At 37.9% G+C, this 16,107-nt stretch overlaps 1 protein-coding gene across 1 annotated transcript in view; it reads right to left on the bottom strand.

The window, feature by feature from the left end:
- Positions 1 to 14,990, bottom strand: part of SH3TC1 (SH3 domain and tetratricopeptide repeats 1) — a 33,816-nt gene extending 18,826 nt beyond the window's left edge. Inside the window, exons 1-5 of the mRNA XM_052780561.1 lie at positions 14,893 to 14,990; positions 8,718 to 8,968; positions 6,194 to 6,268; positions 3,842 to 3,969; positions 1,209 to 1,314 (exon numbers count right to left, since the gene is read on the bottom strand). Coding sequence (XP_052636521.1) covers positions 1,209 to 1,314; positions 3,842 to 3,969; positions 6,194 to 6,268; positions 8,718 to 8,925 — 517 coding nt within the window. The 5' untranslated portion in view covers positions 8,926 to 8,968; positions 14,893 to 14,990. The remainder of the gene's footprint in view (positions 1 to 1,208; positions 1,315 to 3,841; positions 3,970 to 6,193; positions 6,269 to 8,717; positions 8,969 to 14,892) is intronic.
- Between the last annotated feature and the right edge of the window lie 1,117 nt (positions 14,991 to 16,107).

Genomic DNA, 16,107 nt, shown 5'->3' with positions numbered 1-16,107 from the left:
GTATAGATAATAGATTATTACTTAAATGGTCAACATTAATAGATTAGCTAATCCTTTGTGTATAGGTTATTATGAAGAGGAAAGGTGGGCAGATCAGTAATTAAGGTGCTACTCTGCAATTTGGAAGATGCTGAATCAATTCTCTGTTAGCCACAACCTTGCCTAAGAAAAAACTTCATCTTGTTATGGTTTCTCTGCAAAATTGCATTGAAACAGTATTTTTTCTAGTTCTCTAAGGAGCATTTTAAAATACAAAATAGCAAGTAAGTAGCAAACATGAAATTAAAAATAAAATTCATTATTTTAAATTGTTGTGATGGAAACAGGAAAATTCAATAGTAATGCACACAAGCTCTCCCTATACAGAAGAAAAAAAAATCAAGTGAACAAAACGGAAACAAAGAACTGATTCAAATGCTATTCTTCAGAAGCCCTCTGAAGTTATAGGATATTAAAAATGGAACTCAAATCAATGGCATCATATCGTTACAAAAGGCATGCTCAAATTTAGAAACAAAACTGAAGCATGCAAAGCATATGAAGCAATCTTTGTTTTACTTGATATTTCCTCTGAAGTCTTACCAACTCTGTCTACTATCTGCTCACTACTATTCAGGAAAGATGTAGAACAACTAGAAGAGTCCAGTGGGAAGCATGAGCAGAGGTCTAGAAAATACACTCTGTGAAGAAGAATTATAGGAATTAGGGTTGATTTTCCTAGTGAAAACAACACTAAGTGGAAGTGCAGGTTAGAAGTCTCCACATAGGTATTGGCATGGTCCAATGAAAGAGGAGTGACCTTGACATGTCTACAGTGAGAAGAAAAAGCTGTAAAAGCATTTAAGTTGCAGCACAGGTTAGACTTTAGGACAAAAATACCTGGATTGGAATAGACTGCTTAGAAAGAAGATATGACCTGATTCTGGAGTATCTAACTTAAACAAGACACCTTCCAGGAATGATAGCTGTTACCTGTTTTGGGACAAAGGCAGGTTCTCCTGGAGGTTGGAGGGTCTGTCCAGCCCTATCACTAGTACCCGGTTCAGGAACATTACTTACTGCTATTAGGAGTTAATACAAAGAGTCTCAAAATCCTGTTCAACAAGTTCCTAGTCAATCAGAAATTGTGTGCAGAGGAACAAAAAAAAAAAAAAAAAAACCCAACAAAAAAAAGCATATTGAACTGTTGTATGGTGAAACAGCTTTACCCAGTGAGTGGTAGGTTAGAAACTTCCATATTTCTTCAAAAGTTTTAAATGTCACCACTATTAGATCTTGATCACTATGAATAGACAGCAGTCTGGCAGAGAGCTCCTAAAAAAAAAATCAAAACCAGTATTTTAATTACAATTATACTAGACTTGAGCACAATTTCTCACTAGGTAGCACTTGTGCTAAAATGTTATGTATTAAGAAAGATAAAAAAAATCCTCCAGGGTTTTACCTATATGAGATATCTGTTCTTTAACACATACCTACAACATACAGTGAGCCAACTTTTCATCTTATTTTTTCTTACCAGTTGTACCAACAGTTCCAGCAAGGTTAATTTACAGAGGAATTAAGACCTCAGGACTGACCACAGTGAGTGAGACTAAAGGCCTGTCTGGTTCAGACACATCTATGCCTAGTGGCCAGTGTTCTTTATTTAGAGTGTCAAAGCCAGGCAAGCATCTAGTGGTACCTTCCAAGAATACCCTCCTAGCACAGAGCAATTTACAGCTTGGGAGCTGCCTTTGCCAGACCTGTGGGCATTAATGTTAAATAGTGGAAATTGTTTCTTTGGTTGTGTTGGTTTGGGTTTTTTTATTTAAAATTTCTCTAGGTCACTTGAACCACTGTAAATTTTTAGGTTCCACAATATCCTGCTGTAGGTTAGCCTCAGAGCTCTGTACACATATGAAAACATACCTGCTTTGATGCATCTTTTAACCTGCTACCTGGTAGCTTCAGTCTTGTTCCAGAGGAGACATTGAATAGTCATTCCCTCGTTCACTCTTTCCATGGTTAAGACAATTAAATATACTGGCGTATTTATTTTTTTTTTTTTCCAAAAGATGCAGTAAGATCCTTTTCTCCTCATTTGTACTGGTTTGTGTTGCTAGAGTAGCATTAAATTGTGTGTTTAAAGATAAGCAGTGATCATTGTAAATGATAATGATGGATTTTATAAGGTATTTCAGGTATTTCAGAAATGCTGAAGGGGAGAACTACATAAACCTTCAAATAAGTGAAAGAAATACACATTTTGATGGATTCTAGCCAAAGAGTGGTAGTATACAGTCTGGTTGCACTTCAGTTAGTAGCTTAAAAACAGGGCTGTCCCATGGCAATTTATGAGACAAGTATCCGAACCAGTATCTCTGAGAATAAATCAGATGCAAAGCTAACAGGTATAATGCTACTGTATCATTTCCCAGTACAGTACCCTTGCTCCCATCACATCAAAATGGAAATGCATCTTAAAACAATTTAAGGACAAAGAAATGGATTCTAACTCGGGGTGGGGGGGAAGTGTCCCTCAAACATTATCTGTAATCTGAGCAAGATGGAGCTGATCCACTGTTTTTATGACCATTATGTCATGCTTTTAACAGATCTCTGAATTAATTCTGTTTAACTTCCATATTTTCAATTCACACAACATGAACAGATTAAAAAAGTAATTCTTCTTTGAAAACAAAAGTCCAACTTAAGCCTCTTCAACAGGCATGCCTCGATACTGCTTTGATCTTCTGCATGCCCCTTTCTACACTAGATTAAATATTAATGTAAGCCTGAAATCTATTAATAAGTTGCTAACACATGCTAAAATATCTCAGCCTCAAGGGCTTTATGCACTGCTGAATATCAAAACAACATTCTAAGGAAACTTATCATTATAAATCTTGCTTCCTTCAAAGTCTTTTTCCCAGTCTGTTTCTAATAAGGCCACAAATCTAGTCTATTTGTATGCTGTTTTCCCTCTCCTCCTGATCCCTTCTCCCTTTCTCCATCTCCCCCTAAACAAAAGCCAGAGCAGAGCAGCAGGAGTACAGACTGTTTTCACAGCCACAAGATCAGCAGGCTAGTGGTGGAGAGTTCACAACACATTAAAGGAAAATCGTGTAGAAACACATGCATCCAAGACAAAGCCATAACTAATTAAGATTTCAGTGTTTGGCTTGCTAGTGACAGAGGCTGGAACTCATGGCTCAGACAAAAAAGGGACACCAAAGGTCAAATGGTATCATCCTGCTTTTTCATCAAGAGGGAAGAGGAGACTTTAAATTGTATTTGTTGCAAACCTCATTGGTGTAGAGGATGGGTTTCCTATTTACAAACAAAGACAGTAATAAAAATTGGCCAACCCTCTTTTATGCTATTTAAAGCTATGGCCATCTAGCCCTAGGAAGTCCAGCATTTATGCTCTTCTCCTTCAGACTTCCTCTTTGGCTTAGCAGTGGCTTCCAAGGTAACTTGCATGCCAGATGACTCCAAGTGACTGGAAACTGAAATGAAGAGTCAATATGAGGGCAAATGAAAAAAAAAAGAAAATTAAAAATCAGAAAACCATTATTTCCTATGATGTAAATCAAAGCAGAACGTTTTTAAAATAAAACCCTTCAATGTCTTATTTACCTGGGTTTGTTTATTTTACATCACTTTGGTGTTCCAGTCTTCTTCAGTGATTCAGTATTTCTCATGTCTCTAGATGGCTTTGGGCTATAGGAAACTCTGGTCACTCAAATTCAAGCATACAGCATGTAGATGGAAATGGGACCCAAAAATCTCAGACTATTTCAGTAGCACAGGGTGTATTCTCTGAATAAATAAAACAATTCCCAAGCAATTTACTTACACTGAAAACTGCCATCACCTCCCTGCTGTCATTTTCCAGAAGACGGAGCTGCCCTCTCAGCTGTCTTTGGAGTCTGGAATCAGGACATCCACTCTTTCGTCTTACCATCGTTAACTTCAAGGAGATATCTGGAGAAGGATATCCATTTACAGTGCTACAAGTTTTGTGAATCAGCTCTGGAGAACCAGAAAATCCCTCAAAAATCACAGAATCCACATTAAGAACTATTTTTTCAGCTTCAGAGACAAAGACACAGAAAATTGACTTACTGCATGTTTCTTTTTCATTTTTACTATCCAGTAAGATAGGAGCCTAGCATGAAACACAAGGGTATTTTTCAGTTGCATAATAAAGGCTACAGCTTTACAAAGGAGGGTGATGTGAAAGTCTGTAGAAGTTTTGGGACACAACTGACACACTTGGGGATGAGAAGAAAGAAGAGGAAAAAAGCAAGCAAGTTGGTAATTTGTCGAATTATACAGCTCTACAGACATTGAGAACATGCCCAGATTTCTAAATATCCCATGCATATTTTAAAAATTGAGGCAAAAAAACCCCAACAACAAAAAACATAGATAGTTCAGCATGTTACAACAACTCTTTACGCTAATCTTAAATTCATGGTTATCTGACACGTCACCCCCACTACTTCAGAAAGCTTCTATGAATTGATTATTGAAAAAGCTGTTTCTCAGCTGAGCTGGTTGAACAGTACCAACAAAGATAAATGGTCCAACTAAAAGCTGACTTACATGATTTCCCCAGCACATCTGAAAGAAGCTAGATACCTGTTCTCAGATCCTGACATCTGTTTCCGAGAGGCTTTTACTACAGCTAAGGGTACAGTTTCAGCTAGCTTCTCTCAGATAAAAAGGATCTTTGATAAAGCTGCTTTCATTCTGCATGTCTGTTAATTTAACTCAATAACAGTAAATCATATTCATAAGCTTTCAGATACCCAGATGGGCACATATAAGCCAATAATACCCACTCAGGAAGAATTCCAATTGAAAGCGTGTAAATAGGTCACGCTTCGAGCAATAAATGGGATTGTTGTACATCCTAAAATATTCCACCTCCTCTGAGTTTCACCTTTTAATGAGACAAAATAGGTATTTTCCACATCGTAGTCTAATATGCTGCATCTTAATCTGTTTTCGGAGGGCTTACTATGTATTTCTCCAGGAGTTTTACAATGACTTGCGCCTAAATTACTCATTACTTTAAGGTCAGGAATTGTGGCTCAGAAATATAAAGCAGTGTTACAGAATTACAAGGCCTCTCTGTTTAAGCTATGGTCATATAGTCAATTGTTAGTACAAAGAACACAAACTAGAGTCTTTAAATGTTACTCTGATCACTATTAGGTAACAGTATTGTTGACCTTTTCATTTTACTTGAAGCCATAAAAGATACTGGCACAAGAGAAGACTATTACTTAAATATCTAAATTTTTGTTTTACATAAACAAATTGATTCCAAGTTAAATTCTGTTTCTACAGTTACATATTTAAGTCTTATGTAAAGTTAATATTACTGAAATAATAATTACATTGAATTAAAATAACTGAAATATGACTGCATCTGCCAAAAGAACTATTAATAATGCCTTATGGAAATGAAACATGGTCCAAAAGCCCATTGCACCTATGGTAATCTTCCTGTCTGCTTCTCTGAGCTCTGATCCACACCCCCAGTTAAGAACCACCCAAATTCTGTATGGAGCAAGACACAGAGGTACATAAGCCCAATAATTTAACTGCAAATAACCATATGCCTGGGGGAGACTATCTACCACTGATGTGATTTGTCAGGTCAAGCCAGAAAGCAGAGCACATCCCACTGTTGTTTTTCAATGGTTCTTTCTCTTCCTCCACAAGAGAAGGGGAATGTGACTAGACCCTCAATTCACAGAGCAGGCCATGAGTCCGCCAGGAGAGAAGCCTGCTGTACCTACTTACTGAAGAACTGCACTCAACTGCAGCTTCATTGCAAATACAGCATTAAAAAAAATAAATTGAGACTTGGAAAGGCCACAAACTTAAAAAATAAGACATTCAAAAAATTGAAACCCATACATAAAATAAGCAATGAACTTTTTATTTGCTTTTTTTTTTGTTGGCCATTACAATATAGTCCATAAATTATTTCTGGCTTGTAAAGCAGTTCTCTCTTTTTATGAGAAATTCTCAACAAGTCTTATGTACAAGCTGGATATTTCACAGCTGCCATGAAGTATATTATAAAGTTTACAGGAGTGACAACTGCAAAGGTTGTTGACGTAGTTGTCTCAATTAAAAAGTAAGCAATGAGAAAAAGCATTATAAGATATGATGGAAGAAAATGCCTTACCAGTTGGAAAATTCTCTGCTTGACTGGGAAGGGTCCTTGAACTGACATTTGTGCATTTTTCACTTTGAGAACACTCTATTATAATAAATGAAAGGAAAGGTTAAGTGCGTTTTCTAAGTCCATATAAATCACACTGGAAAAAAACAAAACAAACAACCCCCCCTCCCCACGTCCACCCCACACTTTCAAAGTGTTTGATGCACTGGATAATTGCTAAAAGAAAATAACTATATTTTTTTTCCCCTTCCTGCTATCTAATTCCCAAAACCCGCAAAAAAGTATCTGCAGATCATTTCTCTCCTACTGGGGAGAAAGTTAAATCTTGGTTTCATCATTTTGATGTGAAGCATCAAGGTGATGGAGAATTGGTGGAAAGATAGCCTCTAAGGAAACTAAAGTCCCATTTGGGAGGGAGCAAGGGTCAGACTTCATTTTCTCTTCTCTTGCACCTATACTAAGAAGTGGCCTCCACTGAAGCTTCACTGGTATAAATTGGCAATGATATGAGTGCCTTGTACCAATTCATACATGGAGAGAAATAATCCTTCTCTTTATTTGTTACAAGCTTAATACTTGGGAGTAATGTAAAAACAAGTGATTTGAAGTTTTAGAAACATGACACAAAATAAGTATAGTTTATGTTAATAGTAATCTGCTTTTTTCTTTTTTGGCCCATATTTCTTTCAGTCCTTTTGGAAATGATACATATTCATGCTGAAGAAACACCCATTCCAACAAATTCTATTTTCTCAAGGTTCCCTTGGCAAAAATCAGTAAAGACAAGGCTTGATTTTTCTAAGAATAAAAGTGGGAGAAATAAATCTTTAATTTTTAGAAGAAAACTTCTGAGACAATTTTCATGTATCCTAAGACATTTTTCTCTGCAGCTCTGCTTTTAAGAAAAAACTTGTAATATAGTAGGACATGGTAATTTCTAAGTCTTCTGCATCTTCCCTCAAGTGCATCTATTGATGTTACATGAACAAACTTACACAAATAAATAAGGATACATAAACACAGAAAATTCCTTCTTCAGAATTAAAGGCAGTAAACAGTAAAAACATCATCTTTAAGGCCAATTATTAGTGTATACTAGAATTAGAAATTGCAGTTCCGATGCACTTTGGTTTTTGTTGAGCATTTGACAGGGTGGTGGGGCTTTTTTTGTTTGACCTTTTTTAATCTGGACTCAACAATGTTTGTTTTTAAGTAGAAATTTGATAGTAAGCTCATTGCCATGTAGGCTAAGTGTATTTAAGGAACATTACAAATTTAAGTTCCTCACAGCTTCTGGGACCATACTTAGTTGTAGTTCTGCTTTTTCTTATTTTAGTCAGAAGCACAAACAGAGCAATCGTCAAAAGTTTGACATGTTATCAATTGCTTTGATCATCATTTAACAGTTGATGAGGACGATTAATTAGCATATGTGAACTTGCCATTACTATTATTTCAATATTACCAGATATGGACTTTCCTTGAAAGGTATTTATCAAGACATGATTATCCAGTGACTAATATTTTATTTAAAAATTAAACCTAATTTCTATGACTTTTAGGAGAAAGCAAAAACTATGAGCAAACATTTTATTACTCATGGGAGTTTAAAAATAATAGTTTGCTATTAAATTTGAGCAAAAGTGTAAGAGTTACTACAAGTACATTTTAAACATTGAGACTGTTTAAAGTGCTATAATTAGATTTAAAGACTTAACATGAACTCCATGCCCCATTCCTAATTAATGGAATGACTTGCATACTTCTTGGCAAGCTAAAGAGAAACTTTATACTGCCCTAGGATGCTTGTACCCAGTATTCTTTGATGTCAGCAGAGTTGCAGCTGTGAACAGAAAGACATTGTCTAAACTGTAGGACATATAATTTAAAATGAAATAGTTTTTCCATGATTGCTTGATGTATTTTCACATTCAGAAACCTCCTGGGCCTACTATAAAGTAAGAGTCTGGCCACTGGTTTTGAGACACAGCCACCTATGCCACTCCACCCTTCCACCCAAAAAGGGTTTCCGACTTGCATGTTTTTACTGCATGAAGTATGTTTTCATTTGCAGAAAAATAAAGATAGTATTACATCTTTTGATGAAAAACAGAAATCTAAGAATTTTATTAATAGAAACATACAGTCTAACTCTTCTTTGCTTCTGAGTCTTAGAGATTATAGCAAAAAGTGCTAGACAAATAACTTCTACTTCAGTATTCTGGCTCTTGTGTTATGATAAATTTTGTCTCAGCTTATCTTAACTAATAGATAATCCATTTGTCTGCCCAAAGTGAATTTCAATATAGATCATTTGGTAGCCCAATCTACGCAGTATTGCCATGGAGGAAATATAGCCATTTGTTTTGTTGCATTTAACAGTTGTATTTCAAAAAAAAAAAAGCTCAGCTGAAAAACACATGACAGTTCTCTGCTTGGGCACAGCAATCAATGTTTAAAGAACACAGTAATTTAAACGCAAAAAGTCAAGAGCAGAGTGACCAGGATGTATTGATTGAGGTCTTACCCATTTCTTCTTGCAACGTGTCCACCCTGACTGCACCCCTGACAGTGCTGACAGCAGCATTGGCCTCTGCACATTTCCAGTCAGACCTGCACCTTCCCTGCTCCATTTCTTTCCTCTCCAAGTTCCTGTCGTGCTTTCCCTCTAGACCAGGGATGACGGTGTTAGCACAGAGCACAGATGCGCTGCCTGCCACTGCCGAACTCTCCATAATTGCAATTCCTCACAGTGATGCAATTAATACTATCAACAATCTGAGGGAAAAAAAAAATCAGTAATATATTTAAAAAAAAATGTCAGAATACATGCACATATTTAAGAGCTGCCCCTCTCCTGCAGGAGTTATTTTTAATTGTAATATACATAAAAGTATTTGCTTTAGACTTCTTTCAGAGGAATTGTTGTCTAACACACAAATTTATCCCAGAAAAAGCTCCTGCAATCAGGTGGCATCACTGCTTTAGCAGCAAAGCAATAGATTTGACTAATAGCAACAATCCTATGCCTGAAGTAGAATGTACTTGTGCCCACTGCTAATTATTCATTCTTGGCCAGCTTTAATGCAGATCCTCCAAGGGATAGCATCATTCACATTAACAGAGGCAATGCAGGGGAAAAATGTCATTTTCTAAAGGTGACGAGAATGGAACGGGTACTGCATGCTTAATTCAAACAAGCAGGAATGTTTTTAGGAATTCAGCTGAAGAATTAATCTTCTGCAGGAACCCACAGTGCAGGAAGACTGGCATGCAAGGATCCAAAAGGTTTTGCAGTAAAGCAGAAGAGTGATCTACTGAAGCCAGCTGCCAGACTTGGCCTCAAGACTGTTCTTGGCATGAACATCAGGAAAAAGGAATAGAAAAGGAAGTAGAGCACAAATAGTTGCAAGCTTCACTGCTCCCTCTACAGCCACTGATGTGAGACATCCTGCAGTCCCATTTCTTGGGCACAAGCTACTTCAGCTTCAGAAAAGTGCAACTAGACCATCAGCCAATGCATCCGCAAAGGATGTGACTGATGTAGCCAGCACATACACCACTGATATTTAGACTCTTTTCCTCAGTAGGCTCTCAAATGCCTCTTTAATTGATTTCATAAAGCCACGGGACAGGTTTTACTTTAGCCCTGTCACTTGGACTTAATCCATTTCTCTGTGCTTATTCTAGCCATACTCGTTAATGAGCTACATTCATTATGAGTATACAAACTTGTAATCTTTGTGAAATTTCCTCTCTCATTTGTTTTCCAGCAGAAATTGGTTAAAGCTGAAGCTGTTGATGGAAGATTACTTTCACTCTGCCAAAACCTCAGGCTAGTGCCTGGTCACCTAATATCCCCTTATGATCTGCCTTCAGACTGGTCAGGAAATTTCTCCCTTCTCTGTTCACCATGCAATGGGGTATCCCAGAGCACATTGTTCTGGCTTGCTTCCTCGCATACAGGCCTTCCAACACTTCTTGCCCTCCAAGCTTCATGTCTCAGACCCCTAAACATGAGCAAACTGAGCACCAACACAAACAGCACAACAGCTCCTAGCTGTCTGCCATGGTAGGCAGGTACGTGGGACAAGGCAGTGATGTGTCTGCACAAATTTCATACTCTGTTTTGTAGCCATTGAAACCTTTAGCCCATGGAGCACCTGAATAAGCAATAAACTATATATAGACAGAAGCATGTTATGCAATTATAAAAAATTAATGAGGTATACTTACAGGTGCTATGACCAACTCAGAGAATGAAACCATAACCATATCTACCACAAGCACATAAGTTAATGAAGTATGAAGAAATCTAGGCTGGATGTTGTTTTAATGTTTTCATTGTCCCATTTTGCCATTTATTCAAAAGTGCCTATAAGAGTGGTGAGGCTGATTTTCAAAAGATGCTTTGTGGTGTAGCATCACAGTTCTCCATGTAAAGTTATGTGTATAAATTCATACACATCTATGAAACACAGATAGTAACTCAAACACAAGTGATTTTGATGCCTTTTCTCAAAAAAGAGTATTTCCACTAGCCTATTTAGTTAACATTGTAGTTATGACTTCAGATCTCAGTTTCTCTTGCTAACTTCCCTGAAAAACTGCCTATCAGACTTGATAACATAGCTATAAATGATTAAAAATACAGGCCTGCCAGAGACTAAACTTGCTCTGCTAGGGATATGCTTTTGCATTTATATAGCTGATCTTTTCCTTAAAGTAATGACAGTAGCTAACACCATTCTTTTCAGTACTGTACCAGGATTATATGTAATGCATTGCAATTTTCACACTTACGAACGAAACACTCTTCCGCATCTATTTTGTAAAAATTGGTATCTCCTGTTGATGAAGACATAAATATTGGGATATTAAGGATAATTTAATTCCAAAGGTGGTTGTTTAAATTAAATTGTTCTATGAATCCAAAGCTAGTTATTACTTTTAGATCAGGATTATCCTTAAACCCAGAAATGAAATTTAGTTTTCAGAATATTAATTTTTTCCATCAGCTCCTATCTACAAGCAGAAATATCACCCTCAACAGAATTTAGGAAAACAAATATGCTGTGACTTGAATTCTTAGACTTCATTTAAGTTGGAGAAGAGATATTGAATAACTTTTCATGTCTTTTGCATCAGTGCATGTTGGTAAGGGTAACTTATACACACAGGGTTGTGAATGAACCTATAAAGCTTGGTGCTGCAAGAGCAAGGAGGACATGTGAATGAATCAAAATGGATGTGATCTGTTTAAGAAGATTCAGCCATAGTATCCCAGATCCTAAGCCAAGGGAAAAAATCAGAATGAGCAAAAGAAAAGCAGAAATGGTACGTTCTAATCAATGTTTTCTCTTGGCTGTTCCAAGATACACAGAATGAAAATTCAAATCTCAAGAACATCTTTAACAGTCATGCTCTCCTCTACAGATTCCTTTTCCATCTTTAATGTTTGTCTTAACTATCAAATGTCAATCCACATGGCTCTGTACAAGTACTGACAACAAGATAATAAATTACTTCCCTGTAGTTAGGCGCCCAGTCTACCTAGGGCCTTTTGAATGTTTATTTAGCATCTAAATGTATCCTAAGTGATACAAATTTGGTCCCAAGTAACAAAGTTTTCATAGAACTTTGCATAGTATCTCTCTCTATTATTCACCTTTGACTATCATATAAGTACCCCAAGGAGCAAAACTGTAACCCACAAGCAATGCTACGGTATAATCACCATATTTATTATGCTGATGCTTTCTCATCAATTATTAAACCATTCCAGTACAAACTAAAACAGATTCAGAGGCACCAAACCAGAGGAAAAACATTAATCCACTATAAAATAGATTTAGAGAATATTAAACTTCAGTGCTTCAGTCACTCTCATCGTTAGAGATTTTTCATAAACCTATTATGCTAATTTACCATTATACTTACTAGCAACTAGCTATTTGTCAATAGCAACAAATACAAGATGAAGAAATGGATTAAAGATCTAACACTCACCTTGTAAAGTAAGTTTGTCTTCTATAACTAGTTCTTACAATCTATGTGCATTGACAAAGCATTTTAGTTATAATTTAGACAAAAAGATTTTATCTCATGCTCTTTGAGGCTTGACCAAGAAATTCATATTTGGTGCAGGACATTGGCCATAAAACTTAATGATCTTCCCATTTTTCCAGACCAGGAGCCAACCTCTATTAAAAGCCATGCATGCAAGAGGTGGTACTCCCCACTGATCTGGGGGAGCCTCACATTCTAAGGCAGGCACTCGCAGTGGGGATGAGCAGTGAGAGAGGAGAGGCAGATACTGGACAGCTCAACAACTCCTACAGGAGTGCTGCCAGGTTCACTGATGTCATCCCTCCCTGTGGCCTGAGCTCCCTGGACATGCTGCCCCACACAGAGCCATTGGTAGCACCTGTCCAGGCTTGCGAGGCTCAGAAGGTCACACCACCTCTCCCTTGCCTTCTCACAGGGCACAGCAGGCTGGAAAGGTCTGTATTCAACAGCTGTTGAATATGAGGTGGAAATAAGACAGCTTTTTCCTACTGGAACTTAAATAGAAGAATTCCATTATCATGCTTTTCCCTCTGTTGCTGCTTCCTTTTCATTGAGTGCTTGTATCTCTGTTTTCAAAACACAGCTAACCAGGAGCAAAAACATATAGCTTGACATTTTCTATTTCCCTAACTATGCAGGTTGAGGATTCCCCACACACACCACCACCACATTTTGTTGTTGTTTTAAGAGGAATTATGGGTGACAGGAACGCTTTCTCTCCCAACTCCTTCCCATTTAAAGGGGGTTGAAGAAGAAAACTAATATCCACTGAATAGGTTCTGTCTCTCTCTTTAAGGATGCATTTCTAAGTATGAGAATAGGACCCAGTATATAAAAATGGATTATGTTTAAACTAGTTGCCTAAAACCTGCATGGAATACAATATTTCTCTTTCATTCATCATCTTGCCTCTAGGAGGCTCAGGACAGCTTACTAATAACTAGCTTCAAGTTACTGGTGACAACTATAATTATTCTAGATCTACAGAGATGGAAATCAAGGCAAATATTATTTGTGGTCATACAGGAGTGCTGCAGAAGTGCTGAAGAAGTAGCCAGAGCCCAGAGGTGAATGTAAAGTTGAATTAATTTACCCCAAGAGGATTATTCTTACATATCAGAAACCTCCTGGATGGTACAAGGTCACTGCCATTGCTCCTCTGTGCTTCAATTCTTATCTCACCCAAAGAAAATGAGCACCAGCTACTGTTTGTTTCTCTCCTCATCTCATCTCACCCGAGCCCCTGGTGGATCAGGGGCAACTCTTCTAAATTTAAAGTCTCCAGACTCTTCCAGCACTGCTGCTATCCCTGAGACAACAGAACTCTGGTAGCCCCCAAATTCTTACTCATCTCATGCAGCATGTTGTGTTCCTCCAGGGCTCCAAACCAGGCAAGACAGCTAGTGAAGCCTGCATTGCCTTCATTTAAAAGACGTTTGACTGTGTGCACACCCTTGATCTTCTGCTCTACTTCATCTCCTGTACATCCCACATGTCATACAATACCTCAGTCTTGCAACTGTACTGCCATAAGTTAATCTAGGTCATTTTCCCAAACTGATGCTTGAGTAGTTATTTTATTATTCCTTCTCCCCAGTTTCAACTCACATTTGTTTCACATCTTCTGTATTAGGCTACAAACATCTTACAGCTCAGATCATTATAAACTTTGTCCTCAGAGAGAGTAAACCACAGCCTTGACCTCTATGAAATTCAGTCACAGGCATGAATTTAAAAAAAATCCATACTATGTACTGTATAGGCACCTCTTAACACTTTTTCCTCCAGTGCTGGTATGTATTACACAGAAAGGTAAAGCAAATCTGTAATCACGGTAAACAGACTTAGGAATCTGAGTACTCTCCAAAAATGGAAGATTGACTCCTTTATCACCGAAATAACTTTAGGTTAGTTAGCAATTCTTAGTAAACTATGTTGCAAGCAGTATCATTCTTCACGGTTGGTCTACGAACAAAAAAGCCCTAGCAAGCTTCAAAGATGCAATAGCTTCCTTTAAAAGTTCTAACCCTCTCTTACGATTAATTTTCTTCATACCTCAGTAGTGCTGAAATATACTTTCCACCTGCAATCCAGCTCTGAAAACACTGTAAGTCCAAAATTTCCAGGTTTAGGTACTGACAATTGTAGACTAAAATCCACAATTTCATAGCTGATTAAAAATAAGCATAAACTCTAGGGGTGCTTTAAAAAAAAAAAAAAGAGATCACTGTTAGAAAACTATAAAAGGCATCTGTGAATCTCAATACTTCATTTTGAGTGCTAGATTTGACAGAGTTTGGCCTGTGGCAGCTATTGCAGAGGAATAAAGTAGGAAGAATGCTTTTGTTACTGAATAGCCGTTCAACTCACACAACACTACCTAGAAGAGGGAACAGAGAGCAGCACAGGAACTCCGAGCGGGTTCTCATAACCATGACAGATCACATTTACACATTTTCCAGTCATTTCATTATGGGCACACCAAAGTATTAAACACTACTGAAATTACCCCTGTTTAACTGGCTGCAATTCTAATACATTGACAAAAACCCTACAGTCAAATACCAGACCACAAGTACCTCAAATAGAGCAAAAGACGGACATGCAGATAAAGAGCACAGGACTTCTCCTACCTTTTCCAAGTCTGATTTGCTGTAACATGCTGGTAAAGAGCAGACAGATCCGTGCCTTCCTCAGCTCTGCTCAAAACTGACTCCAGCACAGCTCTTCCTGTTTGACCTTCTTATCTTTCCTGTTGATTGCACAGCCCAGCTTGGATGTGGCAAGTACAGAAAGTTGTCTATTAACTGATACTGTTAATTCAAAACCTTTTTTTTTCTTAAAAGAAACATTCATGAGCATGGAGTTGAGCTACTAAAGTTCATTATGCAAAGCAGAGATGTATCAAGTGTGCTGGAAGGTTCATTCACACACTCCTGCTTTTCAAAGCAATAATTCACATTGGCATTGTGCATTAGTTGCTAAAAGGCTCCATGGGACACATCCAGGCCATTGTGCTAAGCGAGCATTGTTCAGACAAAGTAACAAATAGTCCTTCAGATGGAGTACCAGGCTTTGTTGACACTTTGCTTTTGATCACAGAATTAGATTTCTTGCTATCATTCCAGCTACAAAAAACCTGATGAAGAATTGTTTGACAGTGAATTCACTCTGACATGCTTGGGTTTAAATTGCAGATGTGTAGAGTTTTACAGATCTATCATGCACTATGCAGCATTAAATATCAGTTTGGGGAGTTAAGCAAGTCTGTTGTGAAGTACATGCAGACCGTATCTTCTGTGTCACGAGACTTTTATCACTGATCCAGGTGTTATATCCTAAATCGTCCACAAAAGCAAGGATGAGAGAAACTGAAAATAATCCATCCCATTTCAAATCTGCTTGCTTTTTGTCCTCCACACCTGGAGATGTTTTTATATTCTTGTCTTCCCTAACATACTGAAAATTTCACATAGAGTTAGTCACAGTTATGCTACTCTTACAGGTAAGTACTGAGTACCCCACATGCCATCGGTGTGGGCTGCATTGCAGCAGGTACGACATGAGAACAGAACAAACAGACAGTGTCTGCCCCAAAGATCATACATCTGTTATCTCAGACATCTCTAGTCGGCAACATCCCAACATTTGAGGTATCAGGCCATTGAGAGAGAGAGAGACTCTTGGGGGGGGGGGGGGTGTCCCGAGACACATTGAACAGTCAGAGAGAGCCTGTGGCACTGCGCAGCACCTGGAGAATGTGGTTTGAGGTGACGGGTTGTCCCGTGCAGCACTGCTGCCCTCCTACAGCTCTTGCCAGGGGGAACAGAAAAAACTGACCCTTCCGA

This window comes from Harpia harpyja, chromosome 2, assembly GCF_026419915.1.
Source record: "Harpia harpyja isolate bHarHar1 chromosome 2, bHarHar1 primary haplotype, whole genome shotgun sequence".
In the NCBI taxonomy this organism is placed as follows: domain Eukaryota; kingdom Metazoa; phylum Chordata; class Aves; order Accipitriformes; family Accipitridae; genus Harpia; species Harpia harpyja.
Note: the sequence above shows the minus strand (reverse complement) of the source record. Positions and strands in the feature narration are given on the sequence as shown.